Raw genomic sequence first — 27,764 nt, 5'->3', positions numbered from 1 at the left:
GAATTATTATGTCACAACAGGGGCCATTTTAAGTTAGGCATACCACTCTTGGGTGTGCTGTGTTTCTCTGATATACACACGTCTTGGGTGGTTGAACGCACATACAAAGAGCAAGAGTCTAAAGTTGGGTTTCATTAGCATATAATTATTTTGATTTATCTTTTTGTTGTTGATATAATATCCAGGGTTACAATTGCCATATATTATAATCTTTTGCACTCATACACATAACGGACGGTGCAGCGTTCAGTAAATAATAACATTTCTTGGTACTGAGAGTGAAGAAAATGCTGCTTTAAGTGATTAGCTTAATAAAGGTTAAATAATATTGGTGGTCCATGCTTTATGGTAATTTTGAAGCAAAGTTGGGTCCATTTTTTTTTTTTTTTAAAAAGGTTTCAGAATAAATTATTTGAGCAAAAGCTCTGTAGTAAAGAAAAAAATAAATACTAAACACATAAAAATGTAAACAATACTTATATATTTACTGGCCAAAAATGTATCAGTGTCTTCAGTCCCATCATAACATATTCCATTCCGTAATATATGGTTTACTGCTAATATTGGCCCTCATTCCGAGTTGCTCGCTCGCAAGCTGCTTTTAGCAGCATTGCACACGCTAAGCCGCCGCCTACTGGGAGTGAATCTTAGCTTAGCAGAATTGCGAACATAAGATTCTCAAAATTGCGAATAGAAATTTCTTAGCAGTTTCTGAGTAGCTCGACACTTACTCTGCCACTGCGATCAGTTCAGTCAGTTTCGTTCCTGGTTTGACGTCACAAACACACCCAGCGTTCGCCCAGACACTCCCCCGTTTCTCCAGCCACTCCCGTGTTTTTCCTAGAAACTGCAGCGTTTTTTCACACACACCCATAAAACGGTCAGTTTCGGCCCAGAAACACCCACTTCCTGTCAATCACACTCCGATCACCAGAACGAAGAAAAAACCTCGTAATGCCGTGAGTAAAATACCAAACTTCTTAGCAAATTTACTTGACGCAGCCGCAGTGCGAACATTGCGCATGCGCAGTTAGCGGAAAATCGCACCGATGCGAAGAAAAATAATGAGCGAACAACTCGGAATGAGGGCCATTGTTCACTACAGTTTTCCAATTTTAAAAAAATATTTACAGGAATAAAATTGGTTGGTTTCTTAATAAATACTCTATTTGTTTCCTTTAAATGGTTTCACATTGTGCAGATTATTCAATAGGATTCAATTATTTAAATTGCATTTAGACAAACCAATCAGATGATTGCTGTGATTGTGCAACTTACACTAGCTACATGTTGATTGGTTGCTTTTTTTTCATTGCAAATTGTGCACCTAAAGTTGGCTTTACTGAACATTTTTTCTTATACAGTAGCACCAATGTAGTTCTTCCTCAAATGTGAATACAAAAATGATTCTCATTTAGACATGGTAAATGAGATTCAAGATGGCAGCCATCATAATGGCACCAACATTTTCTGCTCCAAAAATACCTTAATATATAGACCCCAACATTTTTGTACATTATTTATAGAAGCACACAGGTTACATGTCGTAATGTTTTGCATTGTACATTTTATTCCCAAATTTAAATTTGGGATCTATTATAGACAGTCGCATAGAAACTGTCTTGTTATGGCTAGATGACAATGCATCCTTGTGTCAGCAAAAGAATAATTTCAAAGGGTCTCTTATTCTTATACACAAACAGTTTCACAATAAATCCATCTGTTAGATCTGGCTCTGTCTACCTGAGGTTAACTAATTAAAATATATTGAAATATAAAAGTACATTTTACATTGAAAGCAAAGCTATGCTAGGTAGCATCTATACATATTCATCAGACCTCACTATTTCCAAACTAGCAAGCAAGTTTGTGGTGAATTTTGTTGGTAATATACTCGTACTTTCTAAATAACCACATATCACGCATACATTTTTTAAATGAACATTTTCATAAGAACAGATATTTTGTTTTAACAGATTTCTCACAGTGTTAGGTGATTATACAAAATGGAGGCCCAGATTAATCAAGTTGTTTTATCACAAGTAACAAAATAATACTGTTATAAGTTTATTAAAGTGCCTAAAGAAATCATGTCTTCACAAAGAGGAGGGCCTATAGTAGCTATGGATGATATAATCCATACTGCATGTTGAAGCCATTAAGCTAGATTGTTTGTATTGCCTGTTCTAGAGTTTAGGCAGTATAATAGGGGTGAGTATGCTGGATTGTTGGGGTTGTTTGTTTTGGAGTCTGGTTTGCTAGTCAGGGCAATGGAAGAAATTATCGACAAAAGAGAACTACAATAAATTACATAAAGTGTGATAATTCTTCTTTTCTGACCGTAGCTGAAGGTTGAAAAGCTTCATAAATAAGGTCATTAAATAGGTATGACTAAGAGCATTGACAGCATAGTATTGTTGGTATACTGATCCAGATGTAATGACACTTGATTTCGGTGGCTGTGCAGGATGCCGACTGTACTCAAATATTTTTTAAAAAGGGGAAATCCCTTACAAGGCAAAACCATGCCTTGTAAGTGATTGTCCGTTTAAAAAAAAATGTCCGCACGGCCACCGAACTTGGGTGTCATTGCATCTTGCCCCATGTGTTAAATCTTGTATATTTATAATTGAAAGTAAATTGTAACTTGATCAATACAAATGTAGTAACCTGAGATCTAAATATATTACTAGAGTAGACCATAAAGTCACTTTAGAGCATGTCATAGGGGTTGGGTATGGAATCCCGGCGACTGGGATCCCGGCGGCCAGAATACCAATGCCGGGATCCTGGCCACCATAATGCTGGCAGCGGGGCGAGCTCTAGAAAGCCCCTTGCGGGCTCGGTGGTTCACTACGCTCGCCACAGGTTCTATTCTCACTCTATGGGTGTCGTGGACACCCACGAGTGGGAATAGCCCTGGCACAGCTGTCTGCATTCTCGGAGGTCAGGTTCCCAGCATTGGTATTTTGCCCGCCAGGATCACAATCACTGGGATTTTAACTGCATCCCTGTCATAGATTGTTTTAAGTGAAACACAGGGATGGTCATCAGAGGTCTATCCACCGGTTGTCTCCATCAATTGTGCCATTGGTGCTTAGCATAGATAACATAAAACAATAGAAGGCTATTTCTGCTTGTGCTGCACATGGGCAGTGGGCCAATTAGGGAAATATGCAGGACTTATCCACACATCAGGCATGGGGCTAAGCTCTATACCCCCTGTGCAGGCTAAAAGCAGAACACTAATGCTGAACCTCTGCCACTGATGGTGGAGAACCATTGGTTCTTGCCCATTTATGGAAAAACCATCAACCATTGGTAGAAAACCATTGATGGCTTGTAACTAACAATGGTCAATGGCCATCCCTAGGGTAATACACAGCATATAAGGAAAGAGGACATATCTGTGGAATATTTAAGATAAAGGTTTACATGACATCACTATATTACACAAAAATGCAAAAAAAAATGTTTTTCTTAGAAATTATTTGTTTTATGAATTCATTACACAAAATTGTACACAAGCGGGGTGAGTTAAATGATTTTAGTGTGATAGGATGTGCTTGTTAGGTGGGTAAGTACACTTCCTGTATAGATTGATAAAGGCACACAGGACATTTAACACCTTCTGTATCCTAGGAACACTTCCTTTAAGCATTGGTAAGAAAATAAGTAGGTTATATCATATTTCAAAGGCAAGTTTGACAATTAAGTAGGATGTGATGGAAATTGCAATTGAGCATATACATATACAACATGTATTACTGTATAAGTAGATATTGGAATCATTCTATTTCTGTATCTTGAAAACAATTGAAAGATTTCTTTATGAGGTTTTCCAGGTAACTTTTTATGAGATGTTCTCATTTTGTGTTGTTGTTACATTTCTGTTTTAGTCTTTTGTCTAATTTATAAAAATACTCCAAATGCCATTTATGTCTGAGAGCACTTTCACTATTGCAATAAAGAAATTTAGTTACAGTAGATTTCTGAATGTGTCTATACTCATGTAGTACGGGTGAGTGACACAAGGTGCACATTTAAAGCAAAATGCGCATATATTATATTCTGGATTGCCAAAATGTTAATTTTACAAGGGCACAGGTTGAAGAATCCTCATCTTTGATTGTATTGTATTCTCAGTTCTGCATCGACTGTATATAATAATCAGCTACAGTAAGGTCTATATAATCATGAGCTAAGGTCTGTCCCATCTCTGACATGTGCAGTAAGTGTCAGTGTGTATGCCAGCAGCACACACCCTCCCCTCCAATGGCTCCCACTTCAGTGATGGGACAGACCAGCCAAAGAGGACAGTACGTGCACTGGCGTACCTATAATGGGTGCAGTGTGTGCGGTGCACACAGACCCCTGGGTCCAGAGGGGGCCCCCACCATACACGCTGCACCCATTTTTTTGATTCCCACGATGATGTCAGCAATGCTGTGGAATCACCATGAAAATGGCGCAGCAGCCATTTCCCCAGTGATCTGCGCATGCGCAGTAGATTCTGAGCCCTCTAGTGCTCAAATTCTCCAGCTTGGCGGCAGAGAAGAAGGGGCCCGAATGGAGGAGGCAGAGCACGGGCCTCCTCCTCTCTTGAAGCGCCCCTGAGTATGTTGTTGGTTTACAGCGGGCATGTGGTTGGATGCAGTGGAGATGGTGCAGACTTGGGTACAGGGAATGGGTTTTACTGAGTGCCCTTGCATATGATGGTTCCCTTTACTAGTTTGTCATTACATGGGAAGATGACATTATATCTAATGCATATCTATTACCATGAATATTTGTTCACACAGAATAAAAAAAATATACTGTATCTGCAGGGCCCGATTAACAATGGGACGGATGGAGCTCCAGCTCCAGGCCTCCACATAAAAATAGGCCCATCATAATGGCAGCATGTTGATGACCAGCCTCCCTGTTGGCCACACAGTCAGCCATTTTCTCAGGAATGTATGCAATTTCTGTATTTTTATGTACTTAGGGAAACAGTGGAGCTGATAGTGTATGACGTGTACACACCCATGTTGCTCTCGCCCAACCCACACACACACTGATCACAGCTCCTCCTCCTCACAGTAGGACCTTGTACATTTTCAGCTCCAGGCCCATGTGGCCCTTAATCCGACCCTGTGTATCTAGTACACTGAGCCTGTAAATTATCTAGTAACCTGAAGTAATGCTATTGGTATGGTATTGGTATTTACTGCTGATGCTTATCATGAATCTAATCAGTACTTCTATTAATATCAACTCTATTCTGTGTTTACTTTGTCTCTTTTTTTGCTATTTTAAGTGTATGTAGTTCAGTTGTTTCATAAACAATGAGACCTATGGCCATAGATAATTATAAAGAACTAGCTAAGAAAAAAAAAGGGGAAAGTAAAATCTAAAAACTTTATTTTCATATTACCCCACCAGGATTCATGGAAATATTCATTTTGACTTTCCTGTGGGAGAATTTGCCATAATGTGATGTATTCTCTTGTCACTAAGTGCAAATGAGCAATGCAACTGTGGTCGCCATAGGAATTCATTAATAACACAGATTTCACAATCTCACCAAGCAGAGGACACAGAGAAAAATGTACTTAAAATACTGGTAAAGTGCTCCAAAAATATTGTGGAACATTAATTGGAGGCGTTTCATAAACATATTTCCAATAAGAGAGATTTTATATATATATAAACACATCTTCCCACTTAATGCTTTTGGTATATAGAGTATCATTAATTTTCCTTCATGCTTAACAAATTTATGACATCAGCACCATGCATGGAACCAAGAACCATTTTACCAAGGTCCAGTTATGAAATACAGCATACATTAATTCTCATAAATATTTTTTAATCCTATTATTTCATGTTTGTAAAAATGTGCTCAAAAATATATTTTTCTTTTACATTTTACATACATTGTTTTCCTCTTGGTAAGGATTCTACAATTATATTATAATCATTGAGTGACCTTCATGTATCTTGCTAGTAAGGGACCTGTTGCACTGACTTTTAAAACATGTTATTTCACAATTAGTATTATTATTATGAATATAGCTCCCTTAAAGCCTACATACAGTGGTGGTAGCCATTTTGTGGGCAGAGCAAATACTCCCCAACCTATCAATTCACTAGGAATTGTGACATCAGTTATCACTTTGTTCAAACAATAATGTTCTCTGGGAGTGTTTGTCTGAGCTTTTTTTGATTCCCAGGAGTGCAAAGAACCTCCCCTGACCTGTCCTCTTCCCTAGTAATGTGGACGAGCACATGGTGATTCAACTTGCTGCGAATCGTAACCCCTCCATGCTGTAATTTCCATTTGGTCCTCTGGGCTCTCACCAAGGGGCAGTCCTAAAATTGTACATGAAGTACTTTGCTCAGCTTATCACATTACTAGGGAGCAGTGTCATTGTTAATATACAAGAAACATGAATATTAGCTCATCTGACAAAATGGCTGCCTCCATTGCCATTTAAGAAGCCACTAAACTGACAATAGAAGATTATTTAAGTAAGTTACTTCTTTTAACAAACACAAGAAAACTTTACATATCCTGACAGGAGAGATAAAGATATGATGAAAAAATATGAATGTGATGAAAAAATGAATATTAGCTCATCTCACAAAATGGCTGCCCCCATTGCCATTTAAGAAGCCACTAAACTGACAATAGAAGATGATTTAATTAAATCACCTCTTTTAACATTCACAAGAAAACTTTACATATCCTGACAGGAGAGATAAAGATATGATGAAAACATTCACAAATATATTTTGTAAATTGCCACCATTTTTCTGTTATTTACAGAGCAATAAGCAGAAAAGGTAAAGGAATAATGCAAGTTTTTTTTTATTTTTAAGTGATGTCAGGAAACATGTATAATACATCACTGACAGGACCCACTATATTTGACTGATCGTGTTCTTATTATGCAGCTGATACTCTTTTAACAGTCATTTAGACAGACCTTGAATAGATTACTTGCAGCTTCAGTGCTTAGTGAACCATTGTTTCTCCCTGATCACACTAAAATCTTCTAATAAGTTTTTGAAAGATTTGCATGTTTATTGAATGAAAGAAGTAGCTCATACATGTAAGGCAACTTGTATTGTTTAGTGGCTTTTTAATATGGAACAAAGTGGGTAATTCTGAGTTGATCGCAGCAGGAATTTTTTTAGCAATTGGGCAAAACCATGTGCACTGCAGGGGAGGCAGATATAACATGTGCAGAGAGAGACAGATTTGGGTGTGGTGAGTTCAATCTGCAATCTAAATTGCAGTGTAAAAATAAAGCAGTCAATATTTACCCTGCACAGAAACAAAATAACCCACCCAAATCTAACTCTCTCTGCAAATATTATATCTGCCCCCCCCCCTGCAGTGCACATGGTTTTGCCCAACTGCTAAAAAATTTCCTGCTGCGATCAACTTGGAATTACCTCCAAAATACAATATAATCAGAAAAAAAGTCTGAATGGTTTGTAAATAGTAGAGCTGAGTGAAATTTTTACAACTGATGCCTTAACTTTTCGTCACGTTCTGCTATGTGGCTGTGAAATTTTGCACATTCTGCTGGCGGAATTTGCCTATACGTACTCCCAGCCTGTCTGAACCACACAGCACATCATAATGACTTGATTAATGTTGCTCCAGCTCAATTCATAACTATAAAATTCCCAAAATGCTAACGTAAACATACCATATGGAAGGGTTCTCTGCAGAATGGCAGTATATGATGATTATACCCCTGGATCTTACCACCCATGCAATACTTCCTGTTCCGCTGTCAAACTCAACCTGTGTGAAATTTCGCTCATCTCTACTAAATAGTGATTTAAAGTACAACCTTCCTTGGTTGCTTGGGTTGTGTGTTTTAAACAAAAACAAAAATGAGACTGTAGGGTCTGTGTACTAAGATTTAAAGAGAGATAAAGTGGAGAAAAAATATCAACCAACCAGCTCCTACAGTAACTGTCAATTTTCAAAAACAACCTGTAACATGGCAATTAGGAGCTGATTGGCTGGCACTTTATCTCCATTCAATTTTCTTCTCTCCAAGGTTTAATACATAGATTCCTGTGACTCTTGCTGCTGTAAAACTTCCTATTGGATGGGGTAAACTGGGACTTGTTGCTTATCTGCAGTTGTCTACATCTGTTGAAGACAAAGGGTAGCATTTTCCAGTCACATTCAAACCACAGAATTCCAAAAAACAGTAAGTATATGGAGCTTATTTAATAACCTGCTAGAGTACAATGCTGTACTTAGTGCCAAAATCAGATTTTAGCTGTATAGAATAGCAGATCTAATTAAGCTAACATCTGACAATTGCTATGGTTTACAGAACTGATTACTTTCACAACTGTGTGTCTGTGGACTGTTGTGTGAGACATTGAGACATGCATATGAGCACCATGGGGACTAGACCCTACACATTTTTATATATTAATACTATATTAAATCCAGGTTATAATAATAGGGATGAGTAACTCGTTCTCCAACTGCGGCTACTACAAAGTACCATAGGACATGTAGTTGAACAACAGTTAGATGCTGTATTTTGCCAGAACTCCAAAAAAATATCTCTGAGAATACCAGTTCAGTAATGCCAAGCCGCTTTGATGCAACAGTGAGCGTTTTATAAATGATGATTATGGATTTAGCTATGTCCAGAATAACCCTACTTTCAAGCATGAATCATGAACAATAGATTAGCTGGAACAATATATGGCTAAAAGCACCTTTACATGTATGGATATATTTTTTTCATAGGTTCACTGCTTATTATTAAGTGCAATATATAGTGAGGCTTCAGCACAAAGTGTCAATAAGAGATAATGTGGTATAGTGTTGAGTTCTAGATGTATAGATAGCCCGCATGGTCATTTATCCTAAACAATGCAATTTGTACCTGTTTTGGAGGGATTATTAGACAATTTAATAAATATGCACAAATGAATGGGGGAAATAATGTGAATTCCTGCCCAAGGAGGACCATTGTGCAATTAATCCACCACAAAAGAAGACCTACAAATGCTTCCAGTAAGGTTTCTACAGTATGCAATAATTATTTAAATCAAAGTTTTGAATGCCACCTGAGGAGTAATGGCTGCAGAATGGAGAAATATATTAATATAGGTAAGAAAGAAGTGAAACATGACCTATCCATGCAAAATATATCTTCTTTGGTTTACATCATATTATGATATGTGACAAAATGCATTGTATCTAATTGACAAGTTTACTAAACACTTCCTTCTTGAATTCAAATGAAAAAAATAAATAAATAAAATTGGCCCCCTAGCTTTCCATTGGATCATGTACTATAGGTGTGGATTATTCAGGCAGTTACTCTACTTCAACCAATCCAATCATCTTCTGAAGATGGTCTCCCCTCTTCCCTGTTTGATTCGTGTTTACATTTTACCACTAATGTCTATACTGCTTTACAAAGTACAGTTCCTTATGCAATTGCTATGTCTGCTAAATTAAAGTGCACACAATGTCATGTTTATCATAGGCTTTTGAAGTCGATCTTGTGTTTTACATTTCTATATTGTGATTCCTTCCTAAATTCAGCCCCGCTGACAAGGTCAGAGGATATTTCACCATATATCAAATCTGTTCACTACACTGACAACAGTTCTGTCTTTTGTTTAAAAGATTTAGGTTGTGAAAAAGTCCAATTAGAAGATCTCATCTTCAATCACTTTTTACATGAACTCCATCCTGGAGTGCCAAATCCTACTCAGAGGAGATATTGTGGTAGACGTCTCAGTATCAATATGCAGCCAAAACTGATATTCCTGCAGAAAGTGGTGAAGTTTTAAAGGTATCTACTTTTTTCTGATATTTTCTCTTTAATTATATCTTTTATCCAAATTATATTCTGTTAAAATCTTTCTTAAATTCCTGAATTGTTTATGGGGTCTTGGTAAGGCTTTCGCTGACTCTGGCACCAATTGTTTCCAAAAAGAGGAGAGCAGGAAGTATTGAGGGTGAAAAGGAAGCAGGATCATATCCAACATGGCCATCTTAGGTCATACAGGCTTGTCGAAAGGCCTTGGGAATGGTGTGCCACTAGATGAGGAAATTTTCCTGCAGACCGTGTTGGTGTGGTTTTCACAACGACAGCCTGGTCTTTTCACTTTGTCGTAGCCCTTCTGGCAGAGGGTCAGGCAGCCTTTCATAGGAGGATAGCAGCATAGACAGGGCATGAAGAAAGAAAGGAAGCTCATGACTGCCCAACGAGCACAGCAGGATCCCTGGCTGCAAGAACAAGGGTTATCAGCACAATTGTCCTCATCATCAGAAGAGCAGTGGTAGAAGAGGCCCTTGATACAACAAAGGCATGTTCCATAGTCGATGACGTTTTCAGCCGAGCACAAGCAGCGCTGGTCACAAATCCAACATGAAGGGAGTTTCCGAACTTGCGTACACTCATCACATATGCAACGCCCACACTCCTCACAGATGAAAAGGTGGCCGACATATCTGTCCGACTTTTCCATTATGCCTTTTATAAATTGATCTTGCTTCAGGTCACCATCCTTGGGCTGTGTCCTCATAAGTGAATGCCCTGATTGAGATGGGGTGATTCCCGCTAGCAATCTCTGATCTGAAGCTGTGGTGCTTTGAGAAACTGAGCTTATTGTACTGGAATGACTGAGATCATGCATAAGATGTTGTGAATGGTGTTGATGGCTTTGGCTGCGATGAAGATCCTGGTGGTTGTGGGACACCAGTTGATCATTAGGCCACTCTTGCTTTGCAGCATGTTGGGATAGGGAAGGGTTAGACCAGGTTTGCAAGAATGAGACATTGGGTCTCTCCACATAATCATTGTTGGCTCTGATTGACCGGATTTGGTCAATGGAAAGAACCTGTTGGATGTCTCCGGTAGAAATATCCATGATCTTTCAGCTCCTTCCCTTATTTATGAAACTACAGTCAATCTTTGGATAGTAACAATTTTAAGTGGTATTATCCATCATGGTACATCGGAAGATCCTGCAAAATAGAAAAAGAGATACTTTAAGCTTATTTTCTATACAACATGTTATTGGTTTACACCAGTGGTTCCCAAACTCATTCCTCAAGGACCCCCAACAGTTCTTGTTTTCCAGGTCACCTAGCAGGTGCACAGGTGTATTCATTACTCACTGACACATTTTAAAAGACCACAAGTAGAGCAAATTATTTAATTTGTGATTCTGTGAGGAGACCTGGAAAACGTGAACTGTTGGTGGTCCATGAGGACTGGTTTACACCAAGTACATTTCACTGTGACAATGTATTGTAGAAAATAAACAATCATATGCATTATAAGTAAGTCTTAATGATAACAAGCTATAATATGCTAATTACTCAGACACTTCCTCAAATATAATTTCTTGCTCCTTCACACATTTTTTTTTTAATGTAAGCATTCATGTATAGCTCCTCAGTTTTACTTTTTGTTCTATGTTCTATTATTACGGATATACTAGGCTTGTACCATGTGTGGCTAAAAAGCAAGCAGCAAGAACAAACTGAGAAGGTCGCACATCAGCCAGAAAAAAAAAGTTACCTCAACCATGTACCTCAACTGCTAATAGCACCCTCACCCTCAATCTTACAGAGAATGCAAGGCAAGACATCATAGCAGGTTTACTAAATACAGAAAGCAATATGCCAGAGGTTGACATAATCTTCCAAATAATGCAAGAAAAGGATGTGCCCACATCAATTAAAACACCAGAGAACATATGGAATGACCACCTGCATTGGCCTAGGCCTGACGAATGTAAACCAAATCTGAAAGAATTTATTTTCCCCATTTGCCATTACAGCGACAAAATGGAAATCTTATTTTGTTTGAAAGTACAGGGAAAAAAAGGCTACAAAGAACGAAAAATAAGAACCAGCAAAGAAGAAATGTATTGCGGTAGCTAAATGAAAGAGGAAATAAAAAAAAAGACAAGACAAATCTACTGTATGTCAAAGACAGGCTCAAAAATCCAAGTGCAGACATTTAAGAAAGATAAAACTAGCAACAAAGCACCAAAACAAATTAATATGTCACATCGTTTCTGCTACCACTTGTCAGATAGCCACTGTTTGGAAACAACTGGTTCCTCCTTCATTAACATCAATTGTTTCTCAAATTTAGTATACACATTATATGGAATACATGACGAGTAAACTTAATGATTCCTCCAAATCCTTTGATAAGGCTTGGGGCGCCTGGCTCGCTTCACAAAACGATCCCTCTTCATTTCAGTTAGGGTGAGTTTCCTCTTCCTCTAGATTGTTATTCATCCATCAGGATCTCTCTTTCTATCTTCTCTTACATCAATGTCTCTGTCTGACTTTCCTCTTCCTTCTCTTCTCACGGTCTGCCACACTGTCCTTCTTTCTCTATTTTCCCTACCAGCTATAAAACTGGTCACTATATTGTAATCTATATTTTAATGACTATTTATATGTTACATTTTTCTTTTGTATTTTCATTGTGACCTTTCAATAAACTTTATATATTTAAAAAAAAAATGAAATGTAAAACTATAGAACCTCAAACATTAACTGACTCTGATGAATTTTCACTACTTGATTCAAGTGGTGACACCAAGGAGGGAATTCAACTGTTGTTTGTCTGTAGGTGCTCACATTTCTGCACGCAGCTTCCTGAGGTGGGGAGCAAAAATGTGGAAAAAGTCCATGGTGTGGGAACTCTAAGAAAGGCTTTAGACGGGTTTAGCCACAATACGCAACTAAGGGCCTAATACAGATCTGGTCGCAGCAGCACATTTGTTAGCAGTTGGGAAAAACCATGTGCCCTGTAGGGGAATGGGGGGGGGGGCAGATATAACATGTGCAGAGAGAGTTAGATTTGGGTGGGGCGTGTTCAATATGAATATAAATTGCAGTGTAAAAATAAAGCAGCCAGTATTTACCCTGCACAGAAACAAAATAACCCACCCAAATCTAACTCTCTCTGCAAATGTTATATCTGCCTCCCCTGCAGTGCACATGGTTTTGCCCGACTGCTAACAAATTTGCTGCTACGATCAGATCTGAATTACCTCCTAAGCCCACTGCTTTTGTGCCTGAGGGGTCTACTTACTAAACCTTGGATGGAGATAAAGTCGCTGGAGATAAAGTAACAGCCAGTCGGCTCCTAACTGCCATGTCACAGGCTGTGTTTGAAAAATGACAGTTAGGAGCCGATTGGCTGGTACTTTATCTCTGTCCACTTTATCTCCATGCAAGGCTTAGTAAATAGACCCCTCAGTGCCCAAATAGGTGCCCAAACCAATTGGATTGTTCCTTCGGGCACCCATTTATTATCGCCTCCCCCTGTCACCCACCATCTCTCCCTGTCACCCTCTTCCTCCCCCTGTCTTCCGCTATCACCCTCTGCCTCTCCCTGTCACCCATTGCCGTGTGGCATATTGTGAACTTGGGTTGGGGTCAAGCAGTGTGTGGTAGGAAAGAAAGACAGTGAGGCGGTTTTTGAAGTATGATTGTTTAGAGAGGGAAAGAGCAGCAAAGTAGGATGAGAGCATAAATTTGTAGTGGAGGAAGTCGGCCATAGAGTGTGATTTACTCCACTGATGCTCAGCGGTACGTGAGCATTTTTGCAGATATCTGGTGCATTTGGTGTGCCAGGGTTGAGGTGTCTATCTGCGAGGGTGAATAGTGGTCGGTGGGGTGACATATTCAAGAGCACAGGTAAGGGATGCATTGTATAGGGAAGAAGCTTGCTCAGGGCAGGTGAGAGAGAGAATAGGAGAGAGGAGTGAGTCAAACAGGGAGGATAGGGAAGTGGTATCAATAGCCTCAATGTTACACTTAGTGGTGGTAGTCTTAGGAGTTAGAGATGGTGAAGCAGAGAGAAATAGGTTAAAAGTGAGCAAGTGTTGGACAGAGAGGGGGAACAGGGAGTTGGAGAAATCAGAAAGATCACAGCGGTGAGTGAAGACCAGACCCAGTGCGCTCCCATTCACATGGGAGGGGAAGGAGGTCCACTGGGAGAGACCAAGTGAAGAGGTGAGGTTAAGGAGTTTATAGGCAGGGTTATCGATAGGGATGTGGAAATCACCTAGGATAATGGAGGGAATGACATGAAGAGAGGAAGTAAGGAAGCCAGGAGGCAAAGTTGTCAAGGAATTTGGAGGGCATGCCAGGGGGGCAGTAAATGACAGCTACTCGAAGATGAACAGGTTGAAAGAGGCATATAGCATGGACCTCAAATGTAGAGAATGTAAGGGATGGTTCTGGGGGTATGAGTTGGTGTGAGTAGCTAGAGGGTAATATAAATAATATAAAGTAATATAAAGTTTATGAAATGTTGAAGTGTATTGTAGTCATACCAGGACAGAAATTGCCTTCATAGCATCATTTTAGATCTAACCGGCTTTAAAGCTCACACGGTATTTCACTGATGAATGATTTACAGCTAATAATATCCCTGATGATGGCTGGCCATACCTATTGTAGTAATGTCAGCTGCAGAAAGCAGTATTATAGTATATGAACACTCCAGTAACTGTCTGTTCTAACTTCTATCAGATTAGAACTTTGCTAGATGGTTTGCAGTGTCAGTTCTGCATTATTGCACCTCTACCAGGAGGTATACGGACTCCTGGTCGACACCAAAAATGTCGACACACCTTAGGTCGACACCAATTGGACAACATGCCTTACATCAACGTGGGCAGAAGGTCGACATGAGTTTTGTTTTAAAACATTTTTTTTTAAAGTTTTTCATACTTTACGATCCACGTGGACTATGATTGGGAACAGTAACCTGTGCCGAGCGCAGCAGTAGCGGAGCAAGGCACCTTGCCCGAAGCGACGAGGGGACGTGGTGCACTAATTGGGGTTCCCAGTCACGCTACGAAGAAAACGACACCAAAAAACCATAAAAAACTCATGTCAACCTTTTTCCATGCCGACCTTGTTCATGTCGACCTTTTGTCCATGTTGACCTAAGGTGTGTCGACCAATTGGTGTCGACCAAAGATGTGCCGACCTTTTTGGTGTCGACCTTGAGTCTCAGACCCCTACCAGGAAGGCTGCTACCATCAGGTGTAGACAAAAGCTGTCTCCCCATACAAGGTGTGTTGGCTAGCAAAAGGAATAATCAGGCAAGACATCATTCACATAATGAACTACACTGCTCTTTACTCCCCTGGTTAATGTCAGTTTACTAACACATTGGCACCTATTGACTGTAGAGCAGCAGGGAGTCTTACAGGTTGTTCTACTAGCTCAGACATGCAGGTAAGTTTACTACTTGGATATCTCTTAAATTTTTGGGGAGATGTATCAAGCCTTCTAAAGAGCGGATAAGTGGAGCAGTTGCCAATAACAACCAGTCTCCTTCTACCTATCATTTTGTAGACTATACTTGATAAATACTAGCTAGAAGCTGATACAGGCAACTTCTCCACTTGTTCACATGTCCACTGTTTAGGAGGCTTGATACATTTTCTATATACAGTAGACCCCTATTTACTAAGCCTAGGAGAGTGATAAACTAGACGGAGGTAAAGTACCAGCCAATCAGCTCCTAACTGCCTGTTACAGTCTGTGTTTGAAAAATGACAGATAGGAGCTTCCAACACTTTAGGCTTTTAGGAACTTGGCAAATTTGTGGGAGCTGCAGTGTTTTACTGATCTTTCAGTGATGCAGAAGATGTTTGGTGATTTCTCCTCCTTTATAAGTTTCATACATGGGGACAATACAATAAAACAAGAAAATCATTCAGAACTTCAGTTTCCGCATAGTTTGTGGGACGAAATTGATTGTTACATACAGTAGGCACCACAATCTCTACATTCGACCCTATATCCATATGCGAGGACGTTTCTTGTTTGTGGGATAGAGAAAAAGCAGTATTATTTATTTGACCTAAAAAATGGATTCACTTTAGAAACTCAATCAAATGATTATTATTACACGGTCGAGTCACATTATTATGACCACCAGCTAATAGCCAGAGTAACCGACGTGTGCAACATGGACAGCAGCTAGACGGGCTGAACTGTCAATTCACAGGTTCATTTTCGGTGAGCTGCTCCGCTGTAGCGTGTCGGTCGGCCCTCACGCACTTTCGTAGCTGACGCTCACCTCTCACATCTATGGCACGTGATGGCGGTTTTGGTGCCATTTGTCCAGTCAAGATACCTTCACCACAGCAGCACGCGAACAGTTCACAAACTGCTGTGTTTCAGAAATACCGCCCGAAAGCTGATAATAATCCCTTTTTGGAACTCGGATAAATTGCCCCTTTTACCTATGACAGCAACGAGTAATATGTGTGCAGACGGCTTATCGCAGACCTTATATACCCACCAAGACAGCGCATGACACATGATGTACTCCATGGGCTATGCGCTGCCGACGTCAAATGTAGGAGGTGGTCATAATAATGTGACTCCACCGTGTATTATTATTAGTATTATTTAATGTTTCACCGAGTGGTTATAATTGCAATACCTCCATAGAAATGGATATATTTCAATATTATTTCTGAATACAAATAATGATTATAATGTGTATCAAAATCATTCAGTGAAAGTTTTAACTTAACTCCGACCACAAGGGAAATGCATGACCTTATCTATACTGCAGACTGCTAGGAGAAAACCACTTTATTTCTTATTAACGTGACTCTAATTGCTTTTCCAGGCATTATCCCCTGGAGAGGCTTCCAGGAGACACTAGTAAAGTAAGTGAAGCGTTGTACTGTATGCCATTTACACCATCCTGTGTTACGCATAAGTCAAATATTGTAAAATAATGTTCAGAATATATTATTTTGAATTATATATTTTTCACATTGCAAAAGAAAATGTATCATGTACACATGCATTATTAGAAAGGGACATATCTCCTACAGGGGTTGGGTATGACATGTTTAAATGACGACGTATCTTCCCCAGTGACCCAACGGCCGCTTACCTGCTACCTGGTGCTCCAGCAGCATATTCCGCTCCTGGTGGTCATGTGACCAACACTTCCAGGTCAGACCTCCAATCCTCCGGTGTTCCAGTAAGTATTTCTTTCCTATTTCTTTCCTATCCCTTATGCTAATCCCTACCCCTAACCTTCCCCCCCTCACAGCCTGATCGTGTCCTTCCTCTGTGGACATTTTAACAATGTTGACGTCACAATAGTCGACATTGTGGTGTAAAAATGATGAATGTTGGCATTGTGGTGGATACATCATGAATGTAGACATTGACATTATCAACCTTCTGACTACATTACCTCCTACAGATGAGTAAAATATTTAAAACTCTTCCACAAACTATACATTTTGGATTTAAACAGGAAACAGCACGCGTTTTGCTGGTGGAGTTTGGCTTTAAGTATTCCTAGTCCTATTGCGGCTATATCACACAACAGAATTAATTGGCATTGACACCTCATATCTATTAATAGACTATGGGTGGAATATAATAGGATACGAGTTTGTAAAAGTGCTTGTTTTTGGTGCTTTGTGCAGCAAGATTCAAAGCAGTGGGTTATTTTTCGAACCAACCTGGATTTGTCATTACAAATAAATTGTTGCTTTAAGTGGTGAAATTGCTTCACAGAACAATTCAGATGTTCCAAGCCACTTGGTTCCTTTTTAGTTGCACTATCCGGCCATTAACTTCAATATATTTTCATTGTGTTCAGCGATTTTAAGCAATTTCTATACGCAATGTAAAGCCACACCTCCAGTCGCAACTAGGGAGGCCAATCCCAGGATCAGGATCGGTGTGATCCTGGGATTTAAACCAAAAAACATCTGTGATTTAATCCCGGGATTGGATGCTCCAGTCCCGGTGATTGTGGGATTTAACTGCCCCATTAATTTTTTAATGCCGGCCAGTGTTGAGCGTCCTCAGGAGGTTTAGACGCTGCCCGGCTCCCCCTGCCCCCAGCAGTGCCTACTGTGCAGTGTGACATGATGTCAGAGGTCACGCTACGCAGTCTGAAGCCAGCCGCCCACGCCGTCCGGACCGCACCTCGCACCCCGCGAGCCCGGCTCCCACCCACGATGGTAAGAATTTGTGTGGGCTGGGCTAGGCTGCGGTGGGGTGGGCGGGTCTTTAACCCAATCCTGGGTATCCTAGGAATCCTGGGATTGCCCTTTTCTCAATCCCGATACCCGGGATTGAAAAAAGGCCCGGGATTGGCCTCTCTAGTCACATCCCACTCTCATCTCACTCAGATACAGTAGCTGGAGTGATTGCAGCCAAGGAGAGGGAGTTGCATCTGCAGACTTGGGATTGCAACTGAATCTGATTGCAGAGTTGCAAATTTTAATAAAACCGCAAATTGCGATTGCACTTGTGATTTCTTGTGAATAAGGCCCTGTGTCTCCAGACCTGTGCTTGTCTCTAGTAATTCCTAAATTTCAATTTTCCTAAATATTATTGATATGTAGATGGTACTCTATTTCAATTTCTATTAAAATGAACAAATAATTTTTTTCATTTATTTAAATTGTTAAAAAAAAAACACTTCAAAAATAATCCCACAATTTCCTGTGAAGACACGGAAATAATTTGGCAGTACAAAAAGATGAACTCTGCCTACAGTAACAAAGGGCACAGTGCACATCGCTGTGACCGTTGATTTTACAATATTACCTGACATTTACAATAAAAAGGCAACAGTTTAAAAAAACTGATATTTAACAGAATTGTTTAAAAATTCTTTAGAAAGTTGTGTTGGCCAACCAGACAACTTCCACTTCTCCATTTGGCAAGATAACAGTAAGTAAACCGTGGCCTTGGTAAGGAACACCAGATCACACATTTGGTTTATATCATATATTGGTGAAGGCGTCAGAGTCTATTGGACCATTACTGCTTCTTCCTCTAGTACTGTAAAATATAGATAAGTAGAAAAGTTTTAAAGTAAATGTTGCTTTTACATCTAAGATAACATGTTATTTTAGTATCTGTAAGGGGAAGTCACATCTTTCCGGACTAAAAATCAACAGTAATCTGGCTACTGTACAGTAAAGGGGGGATATCTACACTCATATGACTATATTGTATTTTACTACAGTAAATATGTTGCGTTGTATTTCAAGCTTTTTTTAATTAATATTATTTTTAATTCAAAGCCCTGTACAAACACACATTTCTAACACAGGGCCTAATCCAGACTGGATCGCTGCAGCGGCAGCAATCGCAGTTTGAAGCCCCACATCTCAGGGCTGCTTTCAATCAGGCAGAGGCGGTCACGAGGCAGGAGAAGGCGTGCCAACGGCATTAGAACACCGTTGGTGGGGCGCGGTCCGGACAACACAGGCGCGTCAGACCTGGGATGCGGCGGTTTGCCGTTTGCCAGCGCAGCTAGCCTGTGAAGGCAGGGAGCTACTCAGTGGCTGCAAAAGCATCGCTGGCGTGCAATGCTTTCACACTCGGGGGGCAAGGCCCGACATGCGGGGTGGACTAGCCCTGTGCTGGGCGTCCCTCCGCATGTCACAGAAACTGATCGTAGATGTGCTAAATTTAGCACATCTACGATCAGATCTGAATCACCCCCACTTTCTTCTAATCAAATATATATCATGTAGTACTTTCATTAAAGAAGTCTTAAATAAGATGAAAAATATGACCGTTGTACTAAATTAATACTCACTACAAGGAAAAAGTACATTATAATATAGTAAATTCCAAAACTGCTCTCAGGGAGAATGACACAAAAAACATGACAAAAAACCCCATATTACAGTAAATATTTTGTACAGCTGGAGCCACGCTAATCGTGGCTCCATCTGCCGCTAAATGCGCCCGGCGAGGCGGACTCCCATGCACAAATGGGATGTGCATGCATCGTAGACGCGCACGTGCCCATTCAAAGTGAATGGGAGCGTCTCTGTACGCTCGACGGCGTGTCCGTCTGCGATGTAGCCACGCTCAATGAGAGTGGCTCCGTCAGTAGTTACTTAATGCTGGGCATATATTGTCAGATAAAATGCCTGACAGACTGACAGGCATTTTATCTGACCCTGTCGATATCCGGGACATACACTGTGAGATCTCTCACAATGCATGTCACCTGATATCGGTGCTCCGCCATTTTACCATAACTTCCCATGTGAAGGAACAAGAAAATGCCCCAAGCTGCAGACCGGACACTTTGAAAATATAAAATCGGAGGGGCATGCTGGACGATGCGGCATGTCCAATTTTCAGGTGGGTCAGCCACATAGATGCTGCAATTATCTGGCCGATCCGCTGATGTTGGTTGGATCGGCCAGTTAATTGTGGCATGTATGCCAAGAATAAGGACTGGCTGGATAACTACTGTATTGTTGAGTTGAGTTTAGTTCAGTTGAGATTGCATTAGTCAACAATCAAGATACAAGATCAAGTTTAGTGGAGATCTTGCTTTCTGTAGTTTCCTGTAATAAAAATTTAAATCTATAAGGTCTTGGATCACTTAGAGCTAAACCTCAGATAGACCCTCATATATCAGAGACAGGTAGGACAAGTGTATTGTCTGTGTATTCATAGGGCTGATTTTGTCAACCTGTAGACCAGTGATTTTCAACCTTTTTTTACTCGCGGCACACCGAACAATATTTTTAAATTGCCAAGGCACACTATCAGTTCCCCACAGAAAAATAATAAAAAAACATACATTGGCCCTTACAGTAGAAAAAAATCCACACATATATTGGCCTACACAGAAAAAACAATCACATTTCTTCCCACATAAATCCTATTGCTCCCCACATGAATTATTCACATTGTTCCCCCCATAAATCCTATTGCTCCCCACAGGAGAAATAACACAACAAATATTAGCCCCCACCGGTTAGCTGTCCTTCTCCCTGTCCCTCAGTGGCGGGGGTTGTTCATAGTGGAGTGCTGCGAATACTGAGCAGCGGGCGGTCAGGCAGGTGTGGATGTGGGTGGGCAAGGAAAGCTGTGGATGCGGACAAGAACTGGAAGATGTGTATGCAGGCGGGTGGGCTGGCTGAGTGGTGAGACGCGGCGGCCGTAACCTATGATATCACACCGCCGCGTCATCAAGGCATAGGTCACAGCCGGAGCATGACTGTTCCTCTAAGAATAGCCCGGGCCAACAGTTCACTGTACAGGAAGCTGCTCTGGCTCCGCGGCACACCTTGCAACTGGTCGTGGCACACTAGTGTGCCACGGCACACTGGTTGAAAAAGCCTGCTGTAGACACTTTTTCTAATGGGAAAATCCACTAATGTAGGGCAAACAAATACGCATCTGCATGCAGAACGGTCAGACTGCTGGGTGAAAAAGATCCATCTGAAAACAGTCATCCCCATTCACATGCTACTGAAGCTGACTTACATGCTCATGATACTCCCATGACACTCTTACGAGATGAAACAGTACCTCGCATCTGCACGGAAAAAGTGTTCCAATCTACTTATGTCTGTTTGTGTGCATATGCACACTGGTGGCACTATGGTGCTGCATTGTATTATGTATAATATTTAAACTCTTCAAACCATTCAATGACGCAACATTCCATATTCAATGCAGCCCAGACCTCCCCACCTGCTACAGTATACGACCATAACACACACACACCTTATCAGCTTACCCTGCATGCTCTTTAATTGACCCTGAGACCTCTCCACATGACATCAGACCATCAGTGCCCCTGAGACCTACCCACATATCATCAGACCACCATGCATGCCATCATATCACCCACATGCCACTTCAATGCCCCCACCAGCCTACATGCTCCTTCAATGCCCATCAGACCATCTCACATACATCCTCAATGCTCCTCAGACCACCCCACAAGCCACTTCAATGCCCATTAGACCACCCCACGTTTCCCTTAATTGCACCATGTGTCTGTAGACCACCCAGAACATCATTAGCCTGATCCACATGCTGCATTATTGTCAAACAGAAAACCCCACATGGCCCTCTAATACATCCAGGCTGGAACAGGTAACATGCACTGTTCATGAAAAAATACTGCAAATCTGGTTGGAGGGTAGCTTATAAAGGAGGGGGGGCAACAGAGCAGTAGGAAAAAATGCTGGCCACCAGAGAGAGAAGCAGCCTGCAGCCAGTTACAGAGAGGCAGTGTGTGGGTGTTTCCACAGATCTTCCACATGCTGGAGGGTAGTATAACACTGGACAGCATAGTGCAGATCAGCAGAGAAGGCACCTAGGGCAACTTGATGTGGGTGTAGTTATGATGATAGTGGGCTATGGAGGGGCATGGGGTTCAGTCAGAGCTAGATGCTTCAGCTCTCACCCACTGCTGCCTGCAACTCAGTGGGATCCCAGACAAGATCTGTACGGAACGTCTCTGAGTGCACTCCCATGGTGCTGAAAATAGTGGTTTAAGGCGAGACTTCAGAGGATAATTGGTGCTGAGGGCTTCAAGATCTTACTGCCTTCCTGGCTAAGCCACACACCTTGTGGCTTGGGTTACAATCAGGCATGGAGCCCTGCTAAAACAGCCTAGCAGGAACACTAAGATAACTGATACCTGACCCTGGCCTGACCACAAGCTCACTTTCATCATAAGTCTGGATGCATACATTTTCTTCACTGGCTCCCAAAGTGGTTTTTTTTTGGCGTCTGCATTTCAAACAGCATCCATTCTCTGTATATACTGTAGATGATTTAATGCTTTGGTTTATTATATTGTAGTTATGTATAGCAAGCTATATTTCATGACACTTCGTATACATAAGGCTGTCAATGTGTATACAGTATATGTAAAATGTGTATTTTATATATAGTATGAATTGTCCATTTTTGGTTATTTGATAACCTTGGAGGTGGATGACATGTTGATAGAGTTCTTGCATTCTCTAAATTGAAATGCTCCAGACTATGAACTTTCTGTATGCATTTAAAATTGTGCATAAACCAGCCAAAAACATAAGCTGGTCATATGGTACACTGCACTATAATTGTGCAAAAAAGTGACCAAGCGGTTTGAGCGGTTATCATTCAGTATATGGACGGACCTGAATAATAATTGTTCACAGAGTGAAAACAGTAGAAGACCAGTCTACATCATATGGTTTGGTTATCAAACCTGCCTAGTATATCCAACCGTCATTCAGCCAACTTCAGGCTATGAACAGAGATAACCTCCAGCATTGTGTAATCGTTCCGTCACTCCTCCATGTCAGCTGGTCAGCTGCAGCCTATGACCAGCCTTACACATCAGTCTATGGGCTATTAAGTGTAATGATTCAAGTTGACAGAGAGTGTGTAAGTGAGTGCCACAAGATATTTAGGAATGATTTAGACAAATGTGCTCTACAAACAGGCTCCAGCTATTGGTATATATACTGTAAGTGTCTATCACTCTTGCGTTATGTGATGGAATAAATGACATTGGAGGTAGAACACACAGTATATATGAAGAACACACCATGGGGTAAATTTACTAAGATGGGAGTTCTATTTCAGATGGGATGTTGCCCATAGCAACCAATCAGATCCTACTTCTCATTTATCTAGCACCTTCTAGAAGATAATACCTGGTATCTGATTGGTTGCTATGGGCAACATCCCATCTGAAATAGAACTCCCATCTTAGTAAATTTACCCCCATGCAAGCAACTTGTTTTACTCTACAGCATATAGTAGGTGCAAACTTGTACCAGTACACGGCTAGTGCCCAAGTATTGGGTGTCTACATGACCCCACCACCAAGTAACTTTAACATACATGGTTAGTGTACAAATATTGGGGGGGGGGGGTGCAGAAGCCCCCACAGCATCTCCTGGGCTTGCTTCTAAACGGCACAGTGTCTCACTGACTCTAGGATTTCCCGTCAGCCAGTCTCAAGATTTGCCTACTAGCATGATTCCAATGTCAGAAGGGTCACTGATTCTAATCTCTTTTCTGTCACTACAGCCTATAAGTTTGGCCAACAGATATGTTCTGAGCGGAAGAAAAGTGCACCCACTGATGACAGAGTCTGAAATGAGACACATTTAGGTCGAATACACCTTTGGAGCTGATTGAAGAACAACAAAAATCAAAAACATTATTAGAGTTACCTAGTATCACCAAGTACTAGGCTGCTTTACATATTGTATTTTGTATACTATTTTATATTATTTTTGTATATTATGGTATAATGAAACAAAATGATGTTATTTATATGATTTCAATGTTGGAATTCAGAACCTGGGATTAAAGTCAGGTAGCCCAAGATCGACAATTAGATACCAACCCATAACATAATATAATTTAAAATAAAACCATTTCATTGTCTGTTTTTATTTATCTTTTCAAAATAATCAGGACTCTGAAATTACCCCTGCTGTGTACTATACTAATGGGTTTATTTTTACTTATTTTTTTGGGGAAAGATAATAGAATTGCTTGCTCAGCAGATGTACATATACGTTTTATTTTATGTTTGTTCATTTTATATTTTAATATGCTTATTATTAATGCAATGTCATGGCTTCAGGCCTACATATTACTTTGTAGTTTTACAAGAGCGTTGTGGAACTTCTCTATTTCACAGCAACATATTTATACATATTTTTATATTATTGTTTGTCAGTGATTTTAGAATAGCTGTACTTTGGAGAAAAATCTGGGACTTTAACATAAAAAAAATCTCCTAAAATCTTCAATAGATACTGGTATTGTCAGCAGGATGTGTAACATATTCTCATCAATGAAGAACAGTATGTTCCATTACTCTCTGACAATTGTCCAGCAGGAAATCTGGTCACAGACTGATAGGAAGGTGTCATCCACCAATAGGTGTCAGAAATAGGATTATCCCCTAAACATTAGTTACTTGGAACGTTTAATAAGAGGTAATGGTTAGGCCCTTTGTTCTATATGTGTTCTAGATTTTGTGTTTTATAGACTATGTGTTCTCTATTTTGGACAATATACCAACCATATTTGGGTAAAGTTAAGTAGAAAAGATTCTGAAGGCATTTAAAGATTAATTGCATCCCAAAGGATCTGCACTTTGAAGTTGAGGGCAAAGTGTCCCGAAAATTCTAACATATTGTTTATTAGGTAGCATTTTGTGCTTCTCAATAAATCCTGAAACAAAAGGGGGCTAATGACATGAAAAATACAGACCTTTAAATGCTGTCAACTAACTCAACCTGGCAAAGTTACCTCCAGTCTCAGACTTGGCCCCATGGCATTGAGATTTATTTTGGACAAATCAGGGATGTTATTGAGAAGATGGACTAAATTAATAAGGCCTTACTATACTACTATGATTCCTAAAACCACAGAAAAAATTATACTGTACATTAATGGGTATAATTCAAAATGGCCTACTACTGTACCTTTTATGTATTTTGTGCAGCATAATTTTATTTGATACTAATGTGTTGTTTTATCTCGTCTTATGGGATTACATTGTATCTGCAATAGGATATTATTAACAAATATGATCCTTTCTAAATAAAGCATGTGAGAAGTCTTTGTTTTGCCCAAATACCCTCATTTCATCTAAAATAATATCCTGGTCAATACTATAAACGTCTCTTAATTGTACGAGAATGGGAAGATCGTTATTTGGCTTATATGAAAGGCATGAGTGTTGGTGGACAAATATCCCATCATCCCCTGCCAGCCATCTGGTTGGTTTGTGACAATTATACAATCCTTAAACAGCTGATGGGAACACCGTGTCCACCCTTATCCAAAAAGTCACTATAGAACCTTAAGAAGTCTTAAGAACTTGCTGTTCCATATTGATACATAAAGCAAAGCGATCCACCAGTGTTACAAGGACCAGTGAATAATGAAGCACAACCTCCTGCTCTGCTGTTTTCACTTGTCAACTCCCTTTTCATTCATATAATGTTTAGTACTGGGAGCAGAATAATGAGAATCTCTAAATCTGCAACTTTAAAGATTTAATGATATATTTGTCATAATATTGAATGTAATCATATTGCATACTTGCCTTTCATTTACATATGTAAAATGTCTCACTAATAATTTATATACCTTAATTAACCTTTACCGTTGTTTATAACACTGGGATTGTTTATTATTATGTTTCTTTTACTTACTATTTCTTCGGATCATCATTAACATTGTAAAATACCCACACCTTTTCTCATCTGCACTGATAGCAAGTTATCTACATAACACATATACTGCAAGATCTTCTAAACAGAACAATTATCTTTAAGCAAAGCATACCTTTTTAGATATTATATATTACCTGTTTCTCACTATAGCACCATTATATCTGCTCCTCTTCAAAGCTGCATGGCAGCGATTAAGGAGTGGTTATGTATGTTGCATTATAAATGCGGTTTAAAGCTGAAACAATACTGCATTGCCTAAAGAGACACAAAATAATAATCACGCTACAATTTGTCTACTTATTACAGTTGACTTTTAGAATTTCTTCTGAACTTTTATCGGCCCAATTTTCTTGCACGTTGTGATAATTTTGGAGCAAATTCTATTTTTTCCATATGAAAATGAAGATATCAGACATTTTGTTTTAGAAATCAGTCATGTACTGTATAAATATTTACATGATAATATCACGCAATGCAGGGCTAGAAAGTTACACTATATTGTTACTGGTCCGTGTATACAAATATGTTTTTCCCTACTTAAAAAAAAAAAAATTAAAAAAATCACAATGATAGAATACGTTATAGCTTTTGTTTTACATTTTAATTTTGGTTGCATTCGTTCTTTTAACTTATCAATAACAAATACACAGTATACCACAATTTATACAGAAACATATATTAGATTTCTGTTCTGTTTCTGTCCTATATTGAACCTAGGGCAGTATGGCATCTTACTATAACTTATAGACCACCTTGTATCTGCACTGGAAGGATTAATGTCCACTGCATTTCTTCATACAAATGTTCTACCTCTGTGAATTGCTCTTCTCTGATGTAAAGGCTGCATGCAATTTCTTATGTTCATGCTTTATGTGAATTTGTATTGTTATTATTACAGCAGTTTTGCAGTATTTGCATTATTTTTATTAACATCTGGTCATTGTCAAATTTTTTGCATGCAATGAAATGTAGTCACCATCATCATATTTATACTGGAGTCAACTTACCTATGTGATACTTTAGATCCATGTTGCATTGACTGTATACAGTCCCCACCCTGATCCAGGTAGTTACTGATTCTCTATCTTGCTCTTTGTATGCATCCCAGCTCTAGGAAAAGTCTGAATCAATACTCCTCCAGAAGGGACGGTGTTCCCCCCCCCCCCTAAGCACCCCAGCAGCAGACAGCAATCACACACAAGGTATGCGGCTAAGCATCAGAGATCCATAGATGCTACAGACAGATGTAATCACACAAGAGCACTGCACACTCCCAAGGCTGAAGCCGCATCACCAACAGTCTTTCCGTTAAATCCGCAGTTCAATGTATATCTTCCATAAACATCTATGAATCTATAATTATATACAGGGTTGTGTGCAGCAAGATTGAGCTAGAGGGATGTTGTCTTAGCTGCCTGTGTGTACATCCCTGATCAGCACAGCCTGATCTTTCCTGAATGCTGAGAGGTGGTGCTGATCCCTGACACTGTGTTTTGTGAATGCGGGTATTCTCAGTTATCTTGTGAATGAGTTAAGGGGGTGGAAGGAGGTGGAGCCCAGAGGGTTTTGTCAGTCTGCTCACTGGATGTGTGTGTCTCAGTTCTCCCTCTTGTTGTATAATCGTTTTCTGATAAATCTTCTATTTGAAATGTCCTTTTCTCTGTATCCTGCTTGAATCACATAGAATGACGAGGCCTTCT

The 27,764-nt window shown here is 39.9% G+C and overlaps 1 protein-coding gene across 1 annotated transcript; it reads right to left on the bottom strand.

The window, feature by feature from the left end:
- Positions 1–124: 124 nt before the first annotated feature.
- Positions 125–27,764, bottom strand: SPRY3 (sprouty RTK signaling antagonist 3). The gene is made up of 2 exons (XM_063937573.1): positions 27,072–27,764; positions 125–11,017 (listed from the first exon to the last, which is right to left on the bottom strand). Exon 2 carries the CDS (start codon positions 10,918–10,920, stop codon positions 10,048–10,050), a length of 873 nt encoding a protein of 290 aa, XP_063793643.1. The 5' UTR covers positions 10,921–11,017; positions 27,072–27,764; the 3' UTR covers positions 125–10,047.

Source organism: Pseudophryne corroboree, chromosome 8 (genome assembly GCF_028390025.1).
Source record: "Pseudophryne corroboree isolate aPseCor3 chromosome 8, aPseCor3.hap2, whole genome shotgun sequence".
Lineage (NCBI taxonomy): Eukaryota > Metazoa > Chordata > Amphibia > Anura > Myobatrachidae > Pseudophryne > Pseudophryne corroboree.
Note: the sequence above shows the minus strand (reverse complement) of the source record. Positions and strands in the feature narration are given on the sequence as shown.

Coding starts and splice junctions, on each gene's coding strand:
- SPRY3 (XM_063937573.1), bottom strand. CDS start 10,920: ATGGATATTTCTACCGGAGACATCCAACAGGTTCTTTCCATTGACCAA.